General features: G+C 36.9%; 1 protein-coding gene and 1 long non-coding RNA gene across 2 annotated transcripts; both read right to left on the bottom strand.

Moving 5' to 3' along the window:
- Positions 1–1,897: 1,897 nt before the first annotated feature.
- On the bottom strand, positions 1,898–10,430 carry LOC146146300 (serine protease 33-like). The gene is made up of 9 exons (XM_083390711.1): positions 10,369–10,430; positions 9,800–9,926; positions 7,170–7,281; positions 6,357–6,520; positions 5,625–5,764; positions 5,036–5,178; positions 4,091–4,219; positions 3,485–3,675; positions 1,898–2,262 (listed from the first exon to the last, which is right to left on the bottom strand). Exons 1-9 carry the CDS (start codon positions 10,428–10,430, stop codon positions 2,080–2,082), a joined length of 1,251 nt encoding a protein of 416 aa, XP_083246837.1. The 3' UTR covers positions 1,898–2,079.
- A 715-nt stretch (positions 10,431–11,145) lies between these two features.
- On the bottom strand, positions 11,146–14,645 carry LOC146146299 (uncharacterized). The gene is made up of 5 exons (XR_014498709.1): positions 14,531–14,645; positions 13,930–14,005; positions 12,627–12,710; positions 12,021–12,161; positions 11,146–11,216 (listed from the first exon to the last, which is right to left on the bottom strand). It is a non-coding gene; the product is annotated as an uncharacterized LOC146146299 (long non-coding RNA).
- Between the last annotated feature and the right edge of the window lie 6,355 nt (positions 14,646–21,000).

The following is a 21,000-nucleotide window of genomic DNA, read 5'->3' as shown; positions in this document are numbered from 1 at the left end:
TTCCTCGTAAAATGCTTCTTCAACCTTATTTTCCTTATTTTTCAATGAGACGCAACTTTTACCAGAAAACCTTCTCAATATGTATGGTATGATGTATTCTTAAACTTGATCTTACGCCCAAAGAGCCATGTACCATTATGGATATTAGACCTGGGAACATTTTTCGTCGGTGGTTGTCTCTTAAAACGTGATGTGACCGACGTGCATCTAATCGTCTTTGTCCGATCTATGTCAGGAGCAACACACCTTTTTAAAATTGCCCGGCTAACTAAAAGGAATGACTATCGCGGGCCGCATGTAAAATTTGGTGTTGAACTTTATTAACTTGATTATCGTTACACAACAGAAATTTAAATAATTCCGAAACAAAACTGTAGTAAGCAATACATTGTCGTTTAGTTTCATCAAAGTTTAGTTTGAAATTGCACCCGGCTAATTTTAACTGTACTTTATCTTTATTAAAGAAGTACGTCGTGGACGAAGAATAGAACTGACTCTGAGGGCCGGATCTGACAAGGGCTTGTTTATTGCTTATTATTTGCAAGTTGAGTGACCCAACATACAAATACAGAAGTGAAACAGAGTATATAACAGAGTGTTGCTCATCCAGCAGTTATAATCAATCGACGTTTGGACTTGCTATACAATTGATTTAAATAATACTGCTGGATGAGCAGCACTCGGTTATATATTATGCCTAGCAGCAATAGCGTATTTCATGAAATAGAATAAGTTCGACTCATAAACGTGCGAATTAGCACTTTTAATTGCCTTAAGTTGTGCGGTTGATTAAATTAGTGGGATAACATCTAGGTTTATATTTATGTCGAAAAAACTTTGTTAAAGACGTATGAAACAACGGCGATTTAAAACAATAGACAGTTGCAACGTAAAATGTAAACTCGATTTTTATAAGTATTTACAAAAAAAATAAAAACGTAACAAAAATTTGACACAAATATAAATCATATACAAAATAGCGGTAACACGAGTAGTTTTGGATTTCTGGACAATCTATTCGTAGTAGTTTGATATTTATCTTGTAAAATCTATCTAACGAATTACTTATGTTTCCATCAGTTGATAAACATACAAATAGCGTTTTAAATGTTCGATATGTATAACTTTCTTGCTTTACTGAAATACAAATAGTAATTACAAAATACCGCGATTTTCACTATTTTTGTATCGAACGAGGAACAAGCAAAAAACGTCGCAACACAATTATTCCTTGTTAGTTCATTCAACTAATTGTACAAGTCGTTATGGATTTAACATGTAACAAGTAGAAATATATTTTAAAGAGGCGGTAAAAATACGTTGTAACTCTTCGAAAAATGAGTATAATCAACGTACTAAAGCGACAGTAAGTATTTTACTTCATTAAGCAACTACATTGTTATGACATTTAAATAATACATTTAAATTTCACTCGAGAGCCCTCTATACATTTACATGAGTTCGTAAATGGAACGAGTATCAGTCAGGTAAAAACAATATTTTTTTAAATTGTTTTGCTTTTGTTGAGCAACGAAAGGAATGTGTAGGAGGTTGCAATACAGTTGGGTTTTTTGGAGTACGACTACAAAACATGCACAAAACATTCAGTGTACATGTAGTTTACCCATGAGCTAATAAATATTAAAATAACATTTGACATGTCGAGTACCAAATTAAGTTAATTGAACTATCTATATTCAATATATTAACTTCACAGATCAGTCATGGCACGAGTAAAGTTACAACTTTTGACTAACCAAGTCAAATTTGAGGTTGGGATACAAGAAAATTTAGTTCAAGTAAAGCGTATCTGTCATGTAAAATAGTAAATGTAGGAGTAATTTCTTCTCTGTCCATTCATATTGATAAACAGCGTTTGAGAAGAGCAGGGCTGAAATGCCGAATGTGCTGTGTTATATATAGAGGAGATAGTTTTATCATATCACGAGGCAAGGGTGAATGAAATCTGGGTAAAGGCGAGTAACTTTTGCTTCAACCGAGTACCGAGTACAAATAGCGTCTGAGTAGTCGTGATGCGAGTACTCTGTATTCCAGTAGCGAGTAGTTATTTAAAGTCTCTCAGCAGTCTTCGTACGTGTTGTTTTCCACCGTGTCCCGAATCCAACGCTCGTACAGCGCCACTGGAGCGTAAATTCCAACGTGATGACGTAAGCCGCACTCCTCGAACCCAAATGACGTCACGCCAGCCAGGTACCACTGGCCACTTGGCCGACGGCAGGACAACGGACCGCCCGAGTCTCCCTAGAAAAACCAAGGGGTTATTTTCGTTGAAACGATTACTGCTGCCAACAATTTCTTGGTGATGTTTGTCAGAGAAATAAGGGTATTATTATTATATTTATTAATAACCATGATGCTGAGATTGAAGCAATAATGCTATTTAAAAGATCCTTACATTAGAATCATGATGCTGTAATCAAACTATGGTATTAATTAAAATATAAATGGAGGTTAAACAGGCTAAGTTGAACTTTGATAAAGCACCAATCAAATTATAGAGCAGTGGTTTTTAAAATGAGCCACTAAGCTCCCTTCGGGAGGAATTTTTAATTTGAGAAGGAAATTTGCCAAGAAGAAATTGGAGAAAAAATAAATAAAACAAAGAAGTTGTTTAATCGGTTATATGCAATAACAATCTTGTTTAACTTTAATGATTGGTGTTCTTAAGAGCCTATTAGGAACATAATAATATAACTTTGGAACACAATACACGTTTTTTTTAGTCACTTCAATAAAAACATGAAAGCCATAATATTTGATAAAAGCGACATTTCGCAATTTACAGACGTTTCAGCAATAACTCATGCCATTATCAGTGTAAAAATCAAGTGAAGATAAAAGCGATAAAACGTAAAAAAGAAAGGAAAAAAGGACAAAAAATAGCAGAGAAAAAGGTGTATGGGTCAGTGCGTCGCGCTAGGTATCAAAAATATATAAAGGTGCCGAGGTTGTATCTATATTAAGTTCTGGTTTGTGATGTTGGATCATCAGCGACTCCAGCAAAGCTTTTTTGCGTTTCAGTCTCACATTTGTTGGACCGAAAACAGCATCGACCCAATCTTTAAAATTTAATTACGCCTTCTTTAAAATTTTCATGGTGACCCTGCTTAAAGCGAAAAAAAAATATTTTTTCAGGAGTTCGTGTTAAAAACAGTTTAAGGACCCCTGGTTCACACCCTAAGAACCCATAGTTATTTTGCGAACGTCTTACAACACTGAGGACATCAAGCCATGGTAATTACCGGACACAAAATGGGGTATAATAAAAAAAAACAGTTGTCTTTGTTAAGATAACACTGAAATATTTTGCCTTTCTACTTAATACTTTGATTTTCTTACTGGACACCAGTCGACCACATTGTTGGAGTCGGGAAAACAAATGCATCGCAATACGCTTTACACAGTTGTCTTTAAAAACTTGAGATAACACTATAGTTTTTTTTTATTTACTGCATCTACTTACTGGACACGAGTCGACCACTTCATTGGTATCAGGGTCACCAGCACACATGTGACTTCCAACCTTCAGTTCCCTCTTGTACTTTGCTCCAAGTCCTCTGCATCTCGTGAAGTTAACGATCGGTATCGATCCCTCCTGAAGAACATCTGCCCTGTTTTCTTCCAGTATCTCCTCGCCATCCTTGGGAGGTGGACCTAAAAGTCGTTTGTGTTTGGTTTTAAGTCGAATCTAAATTCCAGAAGTTAGGCGTTCGAATCTCATCCCTTTCTTAAGAAGAGATGCTTTAAAGCTAACCTTTGCCATTATTTTCTTAGCCTTGCTTCTTTAAATTTCCGAATGTTAGTGTTTAAATTTTAATCTTTACGACTTTTATAGCTATATTTAAACCCATGCTAATTGTGGATATGGTGAATAAAATAGGCTGGGAAACCGTTCGGTTAATATCACGTTGTAATGGTTTAGCTATATATAACCAAAAGGTTTTACATATACTGTAGGGTAAAAAAAATCAATTCTCTTTCTGTTGTGCTTTCTACTAGTTTCAATATAGTAAAATGAAAAAAAAAAGTTTAGCATACCATATATGCTATAAACGTTAATTTAACTTACCCAAATGTCCCCAACCAGTGATAAAGCACTTTTTGCCTGGTGCAGGTTGAACAGTTTGTGGAAGACAGATGGGTCGAATGGCAGAAGAAATAGTAAGCGGTTTGTCCAGTTTTAGAAGGGCGATGTCGCCTGAAAACAAAAGAAAGTAACATTGTCCCTAACTGTATGTATAATAATGATGTAAACCCTTTTCTTTTATTGCTTTCAACAACAAAACGTAACATGTTTAGACGATTCTGTTCATGGTTGTATAAATGAATGCGTATTTGCGAATAAACCGTTGTTGTGCATAAAACACCAAAACGCCTAGCTATGGAATTGCTTAAATAGATCACTGCAAAGTCTATGCTTATCTCATCCAGGTACTACGCTTAGTTTACCTACGGGCATATCAGGTCCAGGGTCTTATAGTACTTGGATAGGTATATGTTTTTATATATTTGTCAGTAAAATTAACTTTTAAACAGTATACAAAGCACGGTTGATACAAGGCTCTAATTTCAAATTCGTTCTTGATTACCCATTATGGCAATGTCTATGATTTGGATGCCACATGAACGACTGATAAATAGAACCTGGACTTTAGTAACAGATAACGTACTCTAGTTTAGGCAACTAATAAAAAACACAAAGCCTTTTTGTGGTCAGTAATAACTTATACTATGTCTTCTGTTTAATGAAAACAACTTAATGTGGATTGAGGTATATGGACCGAGATAATGATATGAATTAGGAAAATACTTGTTCTTAAATTTCGTCTTTTCAGTCACTCACATAATCTCCTCGTTAAATCCAATTTGATTACTGGATTGTGATTGCGACCTTTTTAAATGTTTTACTGACACTCATTTTTCAGCAATTATAGGATTTTTAGCAAAGGTCACCAATAGGAAATGGTCAATATGCTTTATATTTTCCTTTTAAAGAGAATTATATATGGCTTACCTATCGTCACGTTTTTGAAGTCATAGTCGCCATGAACGAAAGCTCTCCTCGCAAAATATCGCTTCCCACCCCCGGACAACTTCTGCATCCCAAACACTAGGCTCCAGTACCATCCCGGATCCCTCTCGTTGATAAAGTGAACCCTGTTGAAAAAACGACAAGCGATGTTAACCAAAACCTGCTTTCAAAAATTTTTGCAGTCATTTAAAAACATTAATTTAAGTCAAATCGCTACCAGTGTTATATAGATTTAAGGTCTTGAGTTAATTCACAGTCATTACAACAGTAGCATTTGTAAGCACATGCAATACTGTCAGCAAATATGGAATTATGCTTCCCTGATGCAATGTCCAGCGGTGACAAAGACTTAAGTCCAAGTCAAGTAATTTGTCTGAAATAATTAAATCAAGTCAAATTATTTGACCGAACTAGTTAAGTCCAATTTAGGTCATTTATCTAAAAATAATTAAGTCAAATCAAGTAATTCGACCGAAAGGCTCAAGTTAAGTCAATTAATTGAAACACTTAAGTGCACTTGAGTCAACACTTGTATTTGTAGCTCATGCACACCAAGCAAATATGGAATTACGTTTCCCTGATGCAATGTCCAGCGGTTACTGCCCACTGCGCTGCGATGAGTGTTGCTCCACACTTGTGCTCCCAACGACAGAATCTACATCCTCGGTTCTGCCAACTTCCCTGCCAAGGCCACCGCCGTATCACCGAGTCCTGAGAAAAATTAAAGACTATGTTTAAGGCTTAAATCGAATCTCTAACTACTAATGTACCGCTATAACTTAACAAGTGAAAATTGCAAAATATAGTAAAATACTGGATTTATGAATGATATATCCCCGCAAAAGATACAAACATTCCTACCAAGGTAACCGCCATATATTACTGAGTCCTTAAAAAATAAAAGACTCTTTTTAAGGCTTAAATCAAACATCGTATATTCAACTACTATAGTGTACCTCTATAACTTAACAAGTAACATTTAAAAATACAATAGTAAAGTACTGGATTGAATGAGCTTTTTATCTCGAAAATATGTGCTAACATTTTAACAAAGGCAATCGCCGAACCATCGAGTCCTGAAAATTATATACTCGATTAAAACAAGGGTCACCAAACTACGGCACGTTTTAGTTTTTTGTTGATTTTAAACTTACAAAAACTTCAGCAAAGTGAATTAGATCGCAAAAGCTTTGCTGAAATACTCACGCTTACAAAAGGTTCGTCAAGGATTGAGAAAGAGTGGCTTTTAAAAACAAGTCTGGTTCACGTTAGAACTTGAAGAAAACTATTAAACCCAACCTACCCTTCCACCGAATATCCGTAAGATGGCGCTGCGTTGAGGCATCGCGCCAGATGACGTCATATTCGCATTGTTGACGCCGCATTGGAAGGCGTCGAACACCGATGACGTATCGTTGCATTCGCGCACGAAACACTCGATGCGCTCGCGTTGTGGTCCGTCGCAACCTGGAAGTACGTTACACACTTTAACTGGGTGTTGCAGTATGTTGCGTTACGTACGTTGAACGGGAGTTACGGATGTTTTTTCCATGCTCCAACTCTTTACATGCTCCAACAGAAATCCTAGATCCGCTTAAAAGGTAAAATTCATAGTTAAAAACATGAGTAAAAACAGTTTTTACTCATGTTTTTAACTATGCGTTTTACTTGTTAATATACGCGTCAGCGGAGTAGTGATCGATTGGCTAAAACCTGCCGCCGATGGTTTTGGATTTTATGAAGATACACCCTATTGATGATAAGAGGTAATTACGGTATGTGATGTCCGTGATTGCACGTGTTTAAATAGCTTTGATTAATGCAAAATAAAAATAGGTGAATAACATTTCTTTGTCTTTTGATTTTGCGATTTCAATGTCTTCCTATTGTTTTAGGCGGTCAAAGTCCTGGAAATTGTACTCTCTTGCAATAGCGGAAAAGTGAACGGTGAGCGCTTTTAATAGCATATTAAAAAAAAAAAACTGACAAATGTGCTTTGTACAATTTCGACGAATTTATTGTTCAGAAAAGCAGGCAAGTTAGTTTTTACCATCACATCTGCATATTTCTTCGTTGCATAGATTTCAAATTCTCAAGTTAAAAATAACTGCCTTACATGTTCCGTCATTGGAGCACCGGCATCTCCGTGACCTTTCCTTGACCCCGCCCCCACCGCAACTTTTGCTGCAGCAACCGAAGCGTGACCACGAAGTCCAGAACGGACAGGACTGGAATAGAAAAGCCGAAATAACTTGCATGTCAAAAAAACATACGAACTACCTGTCACACGTCGGACTAACAAAATGCTTCAAATCAGTATTGGGGTGACAATAAACAGTTTAAATGAAAGTGAAAAACAGCGAAAGCAAGTTACTGCAAGTTTTACTGGATAGGGTCCTGCTGTTATAGCCAGGGCTGCTGAGTCGAAGTCGGGACTCGAGACTCTCGAGTAAGAGTACATAAAACTACCCGAGTCCGACGTGCGCATGAGTAGCAGGGCTGCGGAGTCGGACTCGGGACTCGGGATTGGAGTAAGACCTTGTAAAACTACCCGAGACCCGAGTACGACATGCGCATGCGCAGTATCGAATTTTAAAACTGACATGGCCGCCAAATTGAAATTTTAAAGGTGAAATATTATATGGCGGAATGTTTTGCAACCATGTATTGTGAGTGAATGAATTATACGATACCCCTATAAGTGGATTGCTGAACATCCACGTTATTTTAGTTAGGTGAATGTGTGAAATACAGGCTGTAGAGTCACGAACGGACTCGGGACTCGGGAGTCGGACTCGGGTTTATTTTTTTGGCCGGAGTAGGACTCGGGAGTCGGACTCGGATTATTTTTAACCGACTCCGCAGCCCTGATGAATATTACCAAATTTCGAAACTGATAAGGCGAAAAACCGTACATTATAAAGGTGGAATAGAACATATGGTTGAATAATCTACAATCAGGCATTGTGAGTGGATGGTTTACAGGACACTCCTTTAAGTGGGTTGTTGTAAATTTAGCCTATTTCAATTACGTAAATTGATTAAATATAGGCTACAGAGTTGCAGCCAGACACGGGACTCAAAGAAATCTCACATTTTGGCCGGAGGAGTTGGACTCGGGTTGTTTCTAACCGACTCCACAGCCCTGGTTATACAAGTTGGGACTCATTGCAACCATTAAGTGTTTAAAAGTCAATTGCCACCCCTCAATAAATTATCGTTACTCGACGTACTTGATATCGTTATTTGACTTAGTTAATAACTGGAGAAACTAACATTCTCTATTCTTTTGACACAACGTTTAGAATATACTAAATCAGCACAAACTTTCATTTCTCTTTACAAAACTAAAAAACGTTAAGAGACAAGAAATCAACTTGCCATAAAGTTGCAACTCCTCGTGTCGATATTCCTTCCTTTACAAACTCCCCGCGCACAACTTCGAGTACGCATCTTCGTTCCAGAACCGCATGTGCGAGTACACTTGCTGTACTCAGTCCACTGGTTCCACATGTAACACGTCTGCGAGTAATTTAGGTTAACATTTTACCAGTAAAAAATAGTTCTTGTACACATAGCCCACACCAGTGCTTCTTAATGTTTTTTCGGTTTTGTTCACCCCTAGAATCTATCTCGAGATTTCATTCACCCTTGACCCATGATATGATAAAACTGTCTCGTCTATATATATATCTTTTTGCATAAAGCTACAAGAAAACACAGTCAGCATTTTTTTTCACTTGTACACTCAGTGCAAACCAACTTTACTATTATAATAAGCAAAAAAAAAACAACCAAAAATAACAGCAGTTTAGTAGTCGATTTACTACAGAGATCATCCATTTCTGGCGGTTCACCCTTATTCATTCCTTTTAGTTGGTTCACCCCTGCAAAAATTGTATTCAACCTGGGGTGAACCATTCAGCTGATTATGAAACACTGGCCTACACAACCAGGTATTTACTAAGATTCAGCAATTAATGCGGGGAAAACACATATTTTGCGGCGTCATGTTTTGGAATTTTGATTTTATTAACACAAAAAAATATTGTTTGGTCAAATTTTTTAGTACTAAGGCGAATATTTACAGGGCATTCGGCAATAAATCTCGAAGGTTAGTTCCGCAAAATCCACATGTAACACGTCTGCGAGTAGTTTAGCTTTTATTATATTCGAATAACGTTCCCATGTAGGTGAGGCACAGAAGCATTTCAACCGGAAACACCAATTCTGCTTCACATGCCCAAACATATATTTATTAAGATTCAGAGTTAAGGTTTTAATATATTTGAAGCATTGCATGTGAAAAACGGTCTAAACCAAAAAGTAGCAACCTGGCATAAAACAGTTCAAGTCAAGTCATTTAGTCCAAAAGACTCAAGTCAAGCCAAGTGATTTGTTCGACAGACTTAAGTCAAGTCAAGTAATTTTGTCCAAAAGACTTAAGTCTAAGTCAAGTCAAGTCATTTTGCCTAAAAGATAAGGTCAAATCAATCTATTTAAACACAGTGACTTAAGTGCTTTTACTTAAGCCCTTACAACACTAAAAAAACGTAAAGAAAAAATGGTTTTAGTTGTTTTGCAATGAAGTAAACTAATAACCAAGTGGGTTCTTGAAAATGTTGTTTCTAAAGCCTTTTTATACTCACGTCTTTTGTTCCGTTGCATGTTCCTTTTTCTCTACTCTCCCCCGGACATTCATAGAAGGGGGTGAACAGGCCCCTGGAACTGGTGCAGTCCCGGTACCGGTTCCTGACCCCCGCCAGACGTCCACAGGACCGGGTACAGCTTGTCCACTGGCCCCAGTTGGTCCAACAGGCTAAATCGCAGTCCCGGTGTTCCAAGGACTGACCGCTGCAGGGCGGTAGAGATGCTACAACACAAGATGTTGTTTTAATCGTTTAACTGTGAATTGGTGTAACTTTGGAGCATAATGGTTGAAGGCTGTAGTAAGACGTAATAAGAATATCAAAGCCCATACATAAGTAGGTATCATTTTGGACGTTTCGAATAAATCTTTATTTATTTTCAACGAAACGTTCAAAATGATACCTACTTCTGTATGGGCTTTGATATTCTTTATATGATGTAACTTTGGTTTGCTGAATGTAAACGTAAAACAATATAAAAATCAAAACCTTCTTCTATGCGTTGGTTGTTTAAGGTTTTAGTAAGACGTAGTACGAACACCAAAGCCCATACAGAAGTAGATAGCACTTTGACCGTTTAAGTTTTAAATTAGAGATCGACGATATCATTTTTTGTGCCGATAAGCGATAATCAGCAATCAACAATCGACAAGCACCTACGATCACCAGCGCACGACCTCGCTCTCGTCTGCACACCAGCGCCGCAAGTGGTTGAACACCAGCTCCATTCGCTCCAGTCGCTCCACGACCGCTCGCCGCACGTTGGCGCTACCGAGCAGGGAGACGTACCGGTTATTACGTCATCGTTTTGACAAAATAGCGAGCTGGAATCTGAATTAAAGTAACTAATTTTAGCTTTTAGATGTCGTGCAATCATAAAATAATTACACAAAACACAACTTGAAGCCTATATATTTTAATCATTATCCAAAAATTGTATATTTTGTGTTTTATTTCAACTTTGGATAAATTTCAATTGCCACATTTAATCAAACTAGAAAGACAATTCTAAGACTGAACCCTTCAATTATTTAAATTCCTGATTTCGAGTAGAAAGTATAAACTAGCAGCTGAATCTGAATGAAAGAAACTAAGTTTATAACCATTGGATTTCGTACAACCATAACAATAATTGCGATATCCAAGAAAATAATGTATTTTCTATTTTATTTAAAGCTGGCATAAAGTACAACTACCACAATAATTCAAACTGAAAACGATTGTAAAACTAAACACTACAATTATTTAAATCATGAATTCCAAGGATTTATTGTACATTAACCTCTAAAAGCCAAAACATTTTTAGTTGTTTTATAAAAAAAAAAACAGACGGAAAAAGCATAACAACAACTTTCTTTCATAAGCCCGACTAGATAAAACCCGTTTTTCAAAGCTCTCTCTAATAAAAAGGTATATTTTATGTAATTTTTTTAAAGAACCTACCAATAAGATCCTGTTCTTCTGTTGGGTCTGCTAGGGATGAATTGTGTTCATTGTCCACCCCAGAATTGTAACTACAACATGAATGCAAAAATATTTCAAAGTGCTCTTCTGGCAAATGTTTTTTTTTTCCGACGTTTCGACGTCCTATACAGGTCGTCTTCATCAGGGTAAATAACACTGAATGCGACTAGTACAGTGCATGATAAATAAAGGAAAAAAAGAAAAAAAATTTCTACCCTGATGAAGACGACCTGTATAGGACGTCGAAACGTCGGAATAAAAAGTTACATTTGCCAGAAGAGCTCTACAAACTTGATATTGTGCCTGGCAGCAATATCTTATATAAACTGCTGTATATTCATTGTATTTATATAGGACTTGTATTTTCGGTTTGTATTTGCTTTCTTAAGTTCACAAAATATTGAGCTGAGGTCGTCAATTTCCCGAAGGTAATATCGTCTGGGACATGCAAGATATTCAAACTTCATATTTTGTCAGATAATTTAAAACTCTGTTACCTGAAGAAAGTCATATTTTATTTTAAACATATTAAAATAAACGTGGTTAAACTTTATGAAGACACCCAGAACGTCCTAAGTGCAAACAACGGTGCCAAATTAGTCTGATTACCAAACATGCTAGACAGTCAATCAAAGTCGAAGGATATAATATTTTTAACCCTAGCCCGATTGAAGTGTGTAAAAATTTAAAACAAAAATACTATATTAATTTTTTTAAATACTATATTAAGATATTCAATGTATCTTCTCAAATATTCTTCGCGCTTCGTTCAGAAAAACCTCTATGTAAACATACACGGCTGACAATTTAGAAAACCGAGTTTTAGAAACTTAAATCCAATGAAAGAAACTTACTGTTGATTGAAGCAAAGGCGTGACCTTGACCGTGACCCTCCCGTTCCGCATGGAATGGAACAAGTAGACCATGATGACCACGGGAGGCAGGAGAGTTCAGTGAAGCATGATCGTTCCTCTCGGTAATGACCAGAACAGCTTCTGTTAAAAATAACTCGTTTCAAATTGCTCGTATTTGAAAAATATGGATTTCGGGTTTGGTGACAGCTTTGTCTTGGGGCTAACCTAACCATTTGGTTTTAAAGAAAAAAAGAAAAGAACTGCACTTGTTTATATGGACTTTTCACGGGAAAATAAGCCTATATGTTCCATAGACTTCTTAGCGCATTATGAAGGAAAAGTTTGCACAAGTCCTTAGTAAGCTTTTTGAACAAGGTTTTGACACAAACTCCCCTCCCCAGAACATGTAATAACAGCAAAATACAGTCTGCAAACACTAAAGAGAAACATGTCTGCCAAATACTGGTGTACGCAAAGACGATATCAACGTCCCGATAACCTTTTCCAGGCCCATCGATAACGCTATCGCCACATTTGAGACCGACTGCATCGGTCTAACCTAACGCATTGAAAGTTTATTTTACGAGAACTTTGAATCCGACTTACCTGTCAGAGCATTTGCGTTTGCGCGACTGAATTCCCTTTCCGCATCCGGATGAGCAGCGAGTCCAGGGTTGCCACGAATCCCAACTAAAAATATGAATAACATTTTTATCGTTTAAGACGTAAAAGAATATCAAAGCCCATACAAGAGTAGGTATCATTTTGAACGTTTCGAATAAATCTTTATTTATTTTCAACAAACAGTTATTCGAAACCTTCAAAATGATACCTATACTTCAGTATGGGCTTTGATATTCTTATTACGTCTTACTACAACCTCCAACCATTATGGTCGATTTTAGTATTGTTCATAGTAATGGATGCCGTAAGCTTCTGTTTGCTCATGGGTTGTAAAATATAAACAACAGGCACAAAAAATGTTTTAAAGCAGTGGTTCCTAAAATTTTTCCTTGCTGCACCCCTGTTAAAACCAAATGATTTTCGCACCTCCTTATAGAATGGTTTAAATCCCAAAACCGTTGAAGTTCCATTTTTGTACGAGTAACTGTTAACACAGTAACACAATACAAAAATGTGAGTTAGTTTTACATTTAACTGGACAAAGAATTGAATTCCAGTAATACATCCTGTTTGATTCAACATCCTCGCACCCCCTTGGAACAGTTCTCTATAATTTTATTAAAACAGTTTTCAAAAAATTGACATTTCACTACCGCACTAAAAGGCAACTATGATCAAATCAAACAATTTTATAGCTGTTTTAAAAGCAGGGATTTTGTTTACATTTAAACGTTGCACATGGCCACGCGCGTAGAGGTCAGGGCGAAGGTCAAGTCCGGGACACGTTCGATTACAAACAATAGTTAATAGCTACGTCACAATATAAGCCGAATTTCTAAACAAATGTTGGCAAGTTAAAATTTTCATTTAAAAACTATAGTAAAATATACGGAATAAAATATTTTTTGTAAGAAGCTTATGTTTCACCTAAACGGGGTATAGTTAATTCCTAGATTCAAATAGATTGATTTAGTAATTTATTTGTATTTTGCTTAGATCAATATTAATAAGTCAATAGACTGACGTATTTGTATCCTGTATTGCACTAGAATGCAACCGGGATAGCTGTGGCTTTTTTCAGCAACTTGTGTGTACATCGAAATCTTTCTACCATGTTGGCTAAAATGCCTCAGGTGTGCATAAAACCCTGATGTCAAATTTGATGCAGTTGTATGTCATTTTCATTTAAATGGGCAGACAAAGCGGTGTCGTTTGGTGTCTCAGTTGTATAAGTATAGAAACCTATGGTAGGTTTACAGAATGCCCTTGTTTTGGCACATTTTACCTTGTTTGTTGTGGTACATATTCGATCCCACTACCTTCAACGCACAATTCTCCACATCGTCTTACTTCTGCCAAACCTGCGAATACAAGTTTGGAAATAAAATGTGTCCGTAAACGCACCTTGACGAAATAGAATTGTTAAAGCAATCACAACGATAAGCATCTCACATAACATATTTGATTTAAGAAAGTAAATTTATCTAAAAATTTCTAAATTTGAAACTTAAGGTATCTTAACACCTTAAATTCAAGTAATTGTGGCTTTCGGTACATGTCTCGATAAGTTTGTTAAATTGACTTCAGTAGGAAAATATTTTCAACTTTTATAACTGATGATAATACAACGGCGAATCTAAACGTCCTTATTAAGAGGATGTCGATTTATTAGACCTATTTGTCCTTTGAATCTATATCAAGTTCAAGTGGCTGTACAACGTGTACCTAATAATTGGGATTGATCGGAATTTAACTGTTGTACACGAAAAGTAAACAACCTAAAGAGCTGGAAGGCATCATAACATGGCCCACATAAACCCATCGGTTTATTATGTAGCTAATAAAGGTTTAGTAGGTTACTAATACTAGATTAGAGTAAAGCTTACTCTCAAGACAGAGTCCATTTTCTTTCAGACACTTCCTTCTTCTTCGCTGTTTGCCCGATGATCCACAAACCGTTGTGCTACAAGGACTCCAGTCTGTCCAGTCAGTTAAAAGTTCCTGTAAACAAAAAATATACAAATGACCGAAACAGTGTTTTTCAATCTATTAGTATGAAAATATTCGTGAAGAAAACGTGAATGATTTTAATTAGCTCAAAAAACTAGCAATTACGACATGCGTTTTAAACAACAATAAACAACACAAGAATAATGTATAGTTTGCTTTTAAAAACAATGTAAATTTAACCACCAAAATATAACATTTTTGTTATTAAACATCAAAATAGCAACTCAAAGACGTAAGAAAAACTTCCACAAAAACACCTTTCAATTCTAAACCAATCGTTTCACCTACAAAAACAAACTTTAAGTCCAGCAAGCCGAATCCAAATTTTCTAAATTCAGTAACTTTTGGCCCAGATTTTCCAAAACAAGACATTGTGTTGCAAAACAGAACGCCTCAACCGAGATTTGCAAAACAGCAATCGTAAAACAGTGACGTCATTTGGTGAGTCACCACCCGCTCTGTATATTTTGACAGCTCACCGCAAAGTTAGGAGGCAAAGGCCAGATTTAACGCCGACAAATAAGAATTATTTTCGTACATTTAGGCAGTGTTGTAATGACTTAAATCAATGACTTGACTTAAGTGCACGTAAGTCAAACCATCACGAAATATATAGACCGGCCAGTCTTAGTGTGGTAGTAAAATTATTTTTTATAAATCCTGCATAAATATGTATATTTTTCCATTAAAATAGTAGGATGAGATAGGACGAGATGTAGTAGGTTGTCTTGGTCTTGGCCTTTGAGTTCTTTTTTTTTTTTTTTATACAGCGGCGCCATTGTTGTGGATTCCGAAATCCGAAAAGTAAGCGTGCGGGAAAGAAAACGCCTTGAACTTGGGCTAAATAGTTTTTGCTAAAATTTGGTCAGTTTCCACCCAATATCTGCTTGTAAAACAGTTTGCTTGCTATATGTTACGTTTTTTGTTTTTTTGGTGACCAAGTGGGATAAGTTGACCAATTTTACAACTCATTTTGATGCGAATGACTTTACTCGCAATGAAAATGACTTGGAGTTGACCTCGACTGGCAGTTTTTCGCAAATTAGGTCTACTTGACTTGGTGGTGAGTTGATCTGTAAATGACTTGCTTACAACATTGGTCGTCAAGCTGAGAACACAATTCCCAGCAGAGCAAGGAGGGGAAAGTATGGCTACGTGGATACAAACGTTAGACACTTGGTTCTAATCTAGAAGGACATTGCGATACTTTGCCGTAGAAAAACTGGTTGCAGATACAGCAAACTTAGCAGCTGCTGAGTTTAAAAATATTCGCCAAGTAGCAAAGAATAAACAGCTGAAATATTTAACGTTCTGATGATTTCGTAAAAACTTTGAATAAATGCTACTGTGGCATTGTCGGATGCTAGTTCGTTCCGTACGTTTACGACTTAAGTCGAAAGACGCTCGTTTAACCAACAGTATAAAATTAAAGCAGTTTTCGCATTTAACATAGGCAAAAAATACAGTTTTGGAGGGTCATGGTCATAAATTCAGTCAGCGACTAAACCAAATCAAGCGGCCACACAATTTTGGGTCGCAACCCAGGGGTTAAGAAAAACAATAGCCTACGTGATCACGGTAGAGACCCCGTCAGGTAAGTATGAGTTGTGACGATTTTCTCACGCTTGTTATCTGAACCACATGCCCTTGACCTTTACGAGTTTAGCGAACAGGTTTTGGGCGTTTCGTCGTCTACTGATTTCAATCTACAGCGGTGTGTTTGTGAGACCACCGCCGACGAAAGGTCACCTGTCGTAAGCTAAACGCCTTTACCTTTCGTTGTTCGGCCAGGAAACGATAAGATAGTTCGTCGACTCTGTATAGAATTCTCGACAAGCTTTCGCGCAACCGTGCTTCATCAGGTCAAAGTAGAAATAAAAACAACTAAATTGCAAGAAGTAGAACTGAAACCCCGAACATCGCGACTCTGCAGCCCTGATTTTCCTTTTTATAACTTGTACGGTTTCATGTTATGGTCTTAAAGCAAAATTTTTTGGACATGTGCGCTGTTATCAATTACCAACAGTTGAAAAATAAGCTGAAACGGCCCACAACTTTTCTTAGGTACGCCCTACCGGTTCAACAATAGTTTTTTTACACCAGGCCACCCGCCATTTTCTTAAATGTATTTAAACTATAGGATTTCAGTCAACTTACTGCTTCAAAAAAGCAAACTTGATCAAAAGTTATGTATACGATGTTTTTATTTTGATAAACCTTGAATATATTTGAATATGTCTCGCATTGACGACAAAATGTAAAAAACACAAAAAACGATGCTGTTTGTTTAATGGTGAAAATAACGGCCCAAACAGACGTTAAAAGCGACATGCTTTATTTTCAAACGTTCCGGCAATTTCTAATGCCATCATCAGTGATATAAAGGAATTAGAAATTGCCGAAATGTTTGAAAATAAAGCATGTCGCTTTTACGTCTATTTGGGCCATTATTTTTACTATTAAACTTATGAACAGATTCCCTATATAGTGTTCCGATGTTATTTGTATTTTACGGTAAGACAAGTATTTCTAGTTTAAATAAAAAAAGAATTTTACTCTGCATTTAAAAAAATAAAACTCTGCATTTAATTTCATTTTAGTAAAAAATCGACATGTTCGTTTAAACTGCGAATTCAGACTATTTTAAAAATTAAACAAAATGACTTTGATTAATACTCATAAAATACTTTTAAAAAGGCTTGTAAAAATTTCTCGGTGAAATTTGTTTTTTTGATCAAGAAAAAACCTGGAAAGATTGGAAATTTCCGTGTGGCTTTGCAAGAACTCTGTAAACCACCAACGGTTTTAAATTCTATGAAAGATACTTAGTGTGATTTTGGCCAGCGTTGACACGGCTTACAGTCTATAGGATTAAAACGATTTTCTGTTGTGTTGGTTGCAATTACTGTCGCATTTCTTCGCCAGAAACACGAACGATTTGCCTTAAAACTTAAAAATCCGCGTTTTGGCCAACAAATCCTATTACAGACTTCAACCAAAATACCTTTAAGACCGACTCGAACCCAGCTGAACGTTGCTGAACCATATAAGAGAAAATTTAGATTTAAAAATACTTTATTACTCATTCGAAGACGGATTACGAGAATTCCGTTAGCATGTAAACCGAGCAGAGCCGGGTAAATAAAGCTGCATTTATTGCACGCAAATGGATTAGCATTGCAGCACGCGGTTGCAAGGCATCAGCTGCAATTGCGAGCGAAAATGTCACGTTTGTGTTCTTTCTATAAATCCTTTAATGGACTATTGTCGTGGTGTAAATATTATACGTGTACAAAGTCAACGAGAGAAAGTGAAAAATTTATTAACTGTACGGTTTTCTTTACCCTTATTACCAAATCCCCCCATTTCATATTACATTATTTTATTTGAGATCAAGGAATTTTCACAAAAATGATAAACCATCAATCGCGCGAAAAAAAGAATAGTCTGCGTCCTTTTGCAAATCATTAATGGACTATTGTCGTGGTGTGAAGATTACACGTGTAAACGTATTGACAATGCGATGACGTTAAAAAACGCAGGAAAAAAAGGAAATTGTACTAAGTTTTTCTTGTTTTAAAATATCTTGAACAAACTGCAACAAAGCGTGGAACTACAGCAGTTGTGTTTAACGACTAAATGGAAAAATAAACAATATTTTGTGTATATTAAAATCTGTAAGGAACATTTTTTTCCTTTTCTTTATTAACAAATCGCTGTCATTTTATATTACATATATTTTTTGAGATCTAGCGGCTAAAACTATATCTTTGGCTACCATCATTTAAAATCATCATTTGAACTCGAGAAACGTTGATTGCCTTCCTTTTTAGTTTGGTCAATTGGCCTTTATTACAACGCCCCCGCTATAGCACCCGCTGATTGCTGATTGTTGAATGAGTGCTACTTGCCAGTAAAGTTCCCTGTTTAAACGTATTTGACATCCAGTGCTTGGGAACTATAGTATTTCATTTATACGAGTTGCGACAAAGTTTGTTTCAGCCCAATAAGCGACATACCGTAACACTTTCCACGTCTACTCAGGGGTTAATGAAAACTTGAAATCGAAAATGTTTCGATTATAACATTTATCCCATAGTTGCTTACTTAACTAATTGGCATAACATAGCTTATGCCATTATATTCTATAGCACGATTCTGTTTAATGGTGTAAAATTATTCTTTAGTTTTGAGAATAAGTATAGGGTAAAGCAACTAAACTGAAAACACCTTACTGACGCTCTTTGCAAGACGAGCGATTTGAAAAGTATTTTTCTGTACACTGCAAATACGAGAATCGTAGATCTAGAAATCAACCACAACCAACCAGGTGAGGAACTTTAAGCTATCTTTATATTTGTCACAAATTTAATTATTGTAACCCTTTGAAGCATAACTAATGTGTTAGGCTGCAGGAACTGCCGTCTGGGTCGGCTACCCGTCGCCACGGTTTCCCCTCAGGAATAGGACATTGTGTGAATTTCGCAGCCTCGGTTTTCTCGGCGCTGCGTGATATCTTTGTGTCGATTTCGTTTGCTATTGCGTGGTGTCGTTTTGGTATTATTCGTCGGGTGGATACCGAGAGAATCGGACGCATTTTGAGCACAGTTTGCAATCTCGTGGGTTAGAGACAAGCTGTAGCCTTATGCGAGCACTAGGTGTGCATGGTTATTTGCCGTACTGATTATCGTTCTGTCCAATAAACGTCTTGCTCGAGAAAGTAAAGTCATTCCTATCCTTAGCAGCTACATTGGGGATCGTGTCCCGATCTAGTCTGCGACAATATTCGACCTTGTTCATTACGAAAACTTTGCTTTCCGTGTTGTAACACTTGTTGGTAGGTTTCAAGTGTTAATTTGCGCGTAGTAAACGCCTATTTAGTCATGTGGGAGTAAATTATAACAGCCTATTTGCCGGGAAAAATGTGAGTAAAAAGTTTAACACCTTTTGCGTAATGAATCATTAATAAGAGGATAAAGAGTTGTGGCATGAATTAGTTTAGCGTTTGTGTGTGCGTTATTGTTCCTAGATTTTATTTCTTATCTTATCACATTTTCGGTTTCTGTTAGCAATCTTTAATTAGTTATATTTGGCCCTGACACTATTTTTTCCTCGTTGTGGTGGGTTGTGAAACCGAGGAAAATGAGTTTTGGGTAGCGTAAAAAACATTCCGACCTTACACAATTTGCTTTTTTGCTCCTTTTCATACGTTGCCCGCTTTTGATGTTTTACGGATACGCCTTCTTTTGTTTTATTTACGTTTCTTCTGTATTTAATACAGTTTAAAGATACTTCTTGTAGCGCTTGGCATCCGACAGGCCGTTAAGTAGGGATCCTGCAATTTGGTTTAACAAAGATTGGTAAAGTGTATTTCAGGAATCGAGCCAAAAAACTTGGCATTTGAACGCTCGTGTGTGTGTTTGCGTGCGTGCGTGCGTACGTGCGTGTGCGTGAGTTACAATTACACTTGGCTTATCATTAATTTTGATATGTGTAACGCTTTTGTCCAACTAAAGAAGCTTGTCCAGACAACAATTATAATCGCATGTGTATAAACGCTTCAGTATTTCAAATATTATTTGACTTAGTTCAGTAATTAACTTGAGCTAAACATTTCAAGAAATAATTTAGGTGTTGGTCGTTTTTTTAGTGTTTTAAGCCCTAATTGTTTTATTTACGTTTCGTTCGAATTTACAACAGTTTAAAGACACTCCGTGTAGCGCTTGGCACCCGACAGGCTGTTAAGTAGGGTTCCTGTAAATTGCTTTAAAAGAGTGTTATAGAGCAGTGTTTCTTAATCAGGTAAATGGTTCACCCCAGGGTGAATAATTTTTTGCAGGGTGAACCAACCAAAAGGGTTGAACAAGGGTGAACCGTCAGAATGGATGATAGCTTGCGAGCAGGGCGGATATTCCGGGTGTGCTGTTATATATATAGACGAGATAGTTTTATCATATCATGAGACAAGGGTGAATGAAATGTGGGGATAGATGCTAGGGCTGAACTGAAAAAGTTTAAGAAGCACTGTGTTAGAGTATTTCAGGTATCGAGCCACAAACTTGGCATTTGGCCGCGCGCGCGCGTGTGTGTGTGGGTGTGTGTGTGTGCGGACGTTTCTACGAATTGAGGCGACGTGTCCTTTCTCGGTAAAGGTCGCTCTAGGTCGTCGATTTTCGCCGAATATCGCGCCGTGAAAGCTTTTGCTTGTTCCGCTTTGTTGACTTGTTTTGTAACGTTACAAACAAACGTCGCCGCCTTTGTAAACATTGTCTCGATTTTGGACGCGATGAAGCTGAAATACCGAACAGCTGAGAAACCTGTACACCAACTGCTTATCGGCACACTA

Source organism: Ascidiella aspersa, chromosome 5, assembly GCF_963924565.1.
Source record: "Ascidiella aspersa chromosome 5, kaAscAspe10.2, whole genome shotgun sequence".
In the NCBI taxonomy this organism is placed as follows: Eukaryota; Metazoa; Chordata; class Ascidiacea; order Phlebobranchia; family Ascidiidae; genus Ascidiella; species Ascidiella aspersa.
The sequence above is the reverse complement of the archived record's forward strand: the minus strand, read 5'-3'. Positions and strand labels throughout refer to the sequence as shown.

Bases quoted from the DNA above. Each gene is read 5' to 3' on its own strand.
- LOC146146300 (XM_083390711.1), bottom strand. From the start codon at position 10,430: ATGGAGCTGGTGTTCAACCACTTGCGGCGCTGGTGTGCAGACGAGAGC. The intron at 4,220-5,035 runs GTAAGCCATATA...TTTTGTTTTCAG, and splicing joins CTTCAAAAACGTGACGATAG to GCGACATCGCCCTTCTAAAA. The intron at 3,676-4,090 runs GTAAGTTAAATT...AACGACTTTTAG, and splicing joins CACTGGTTGGGGACATTTGG to GTCCACCTCCCAAGGATGGC.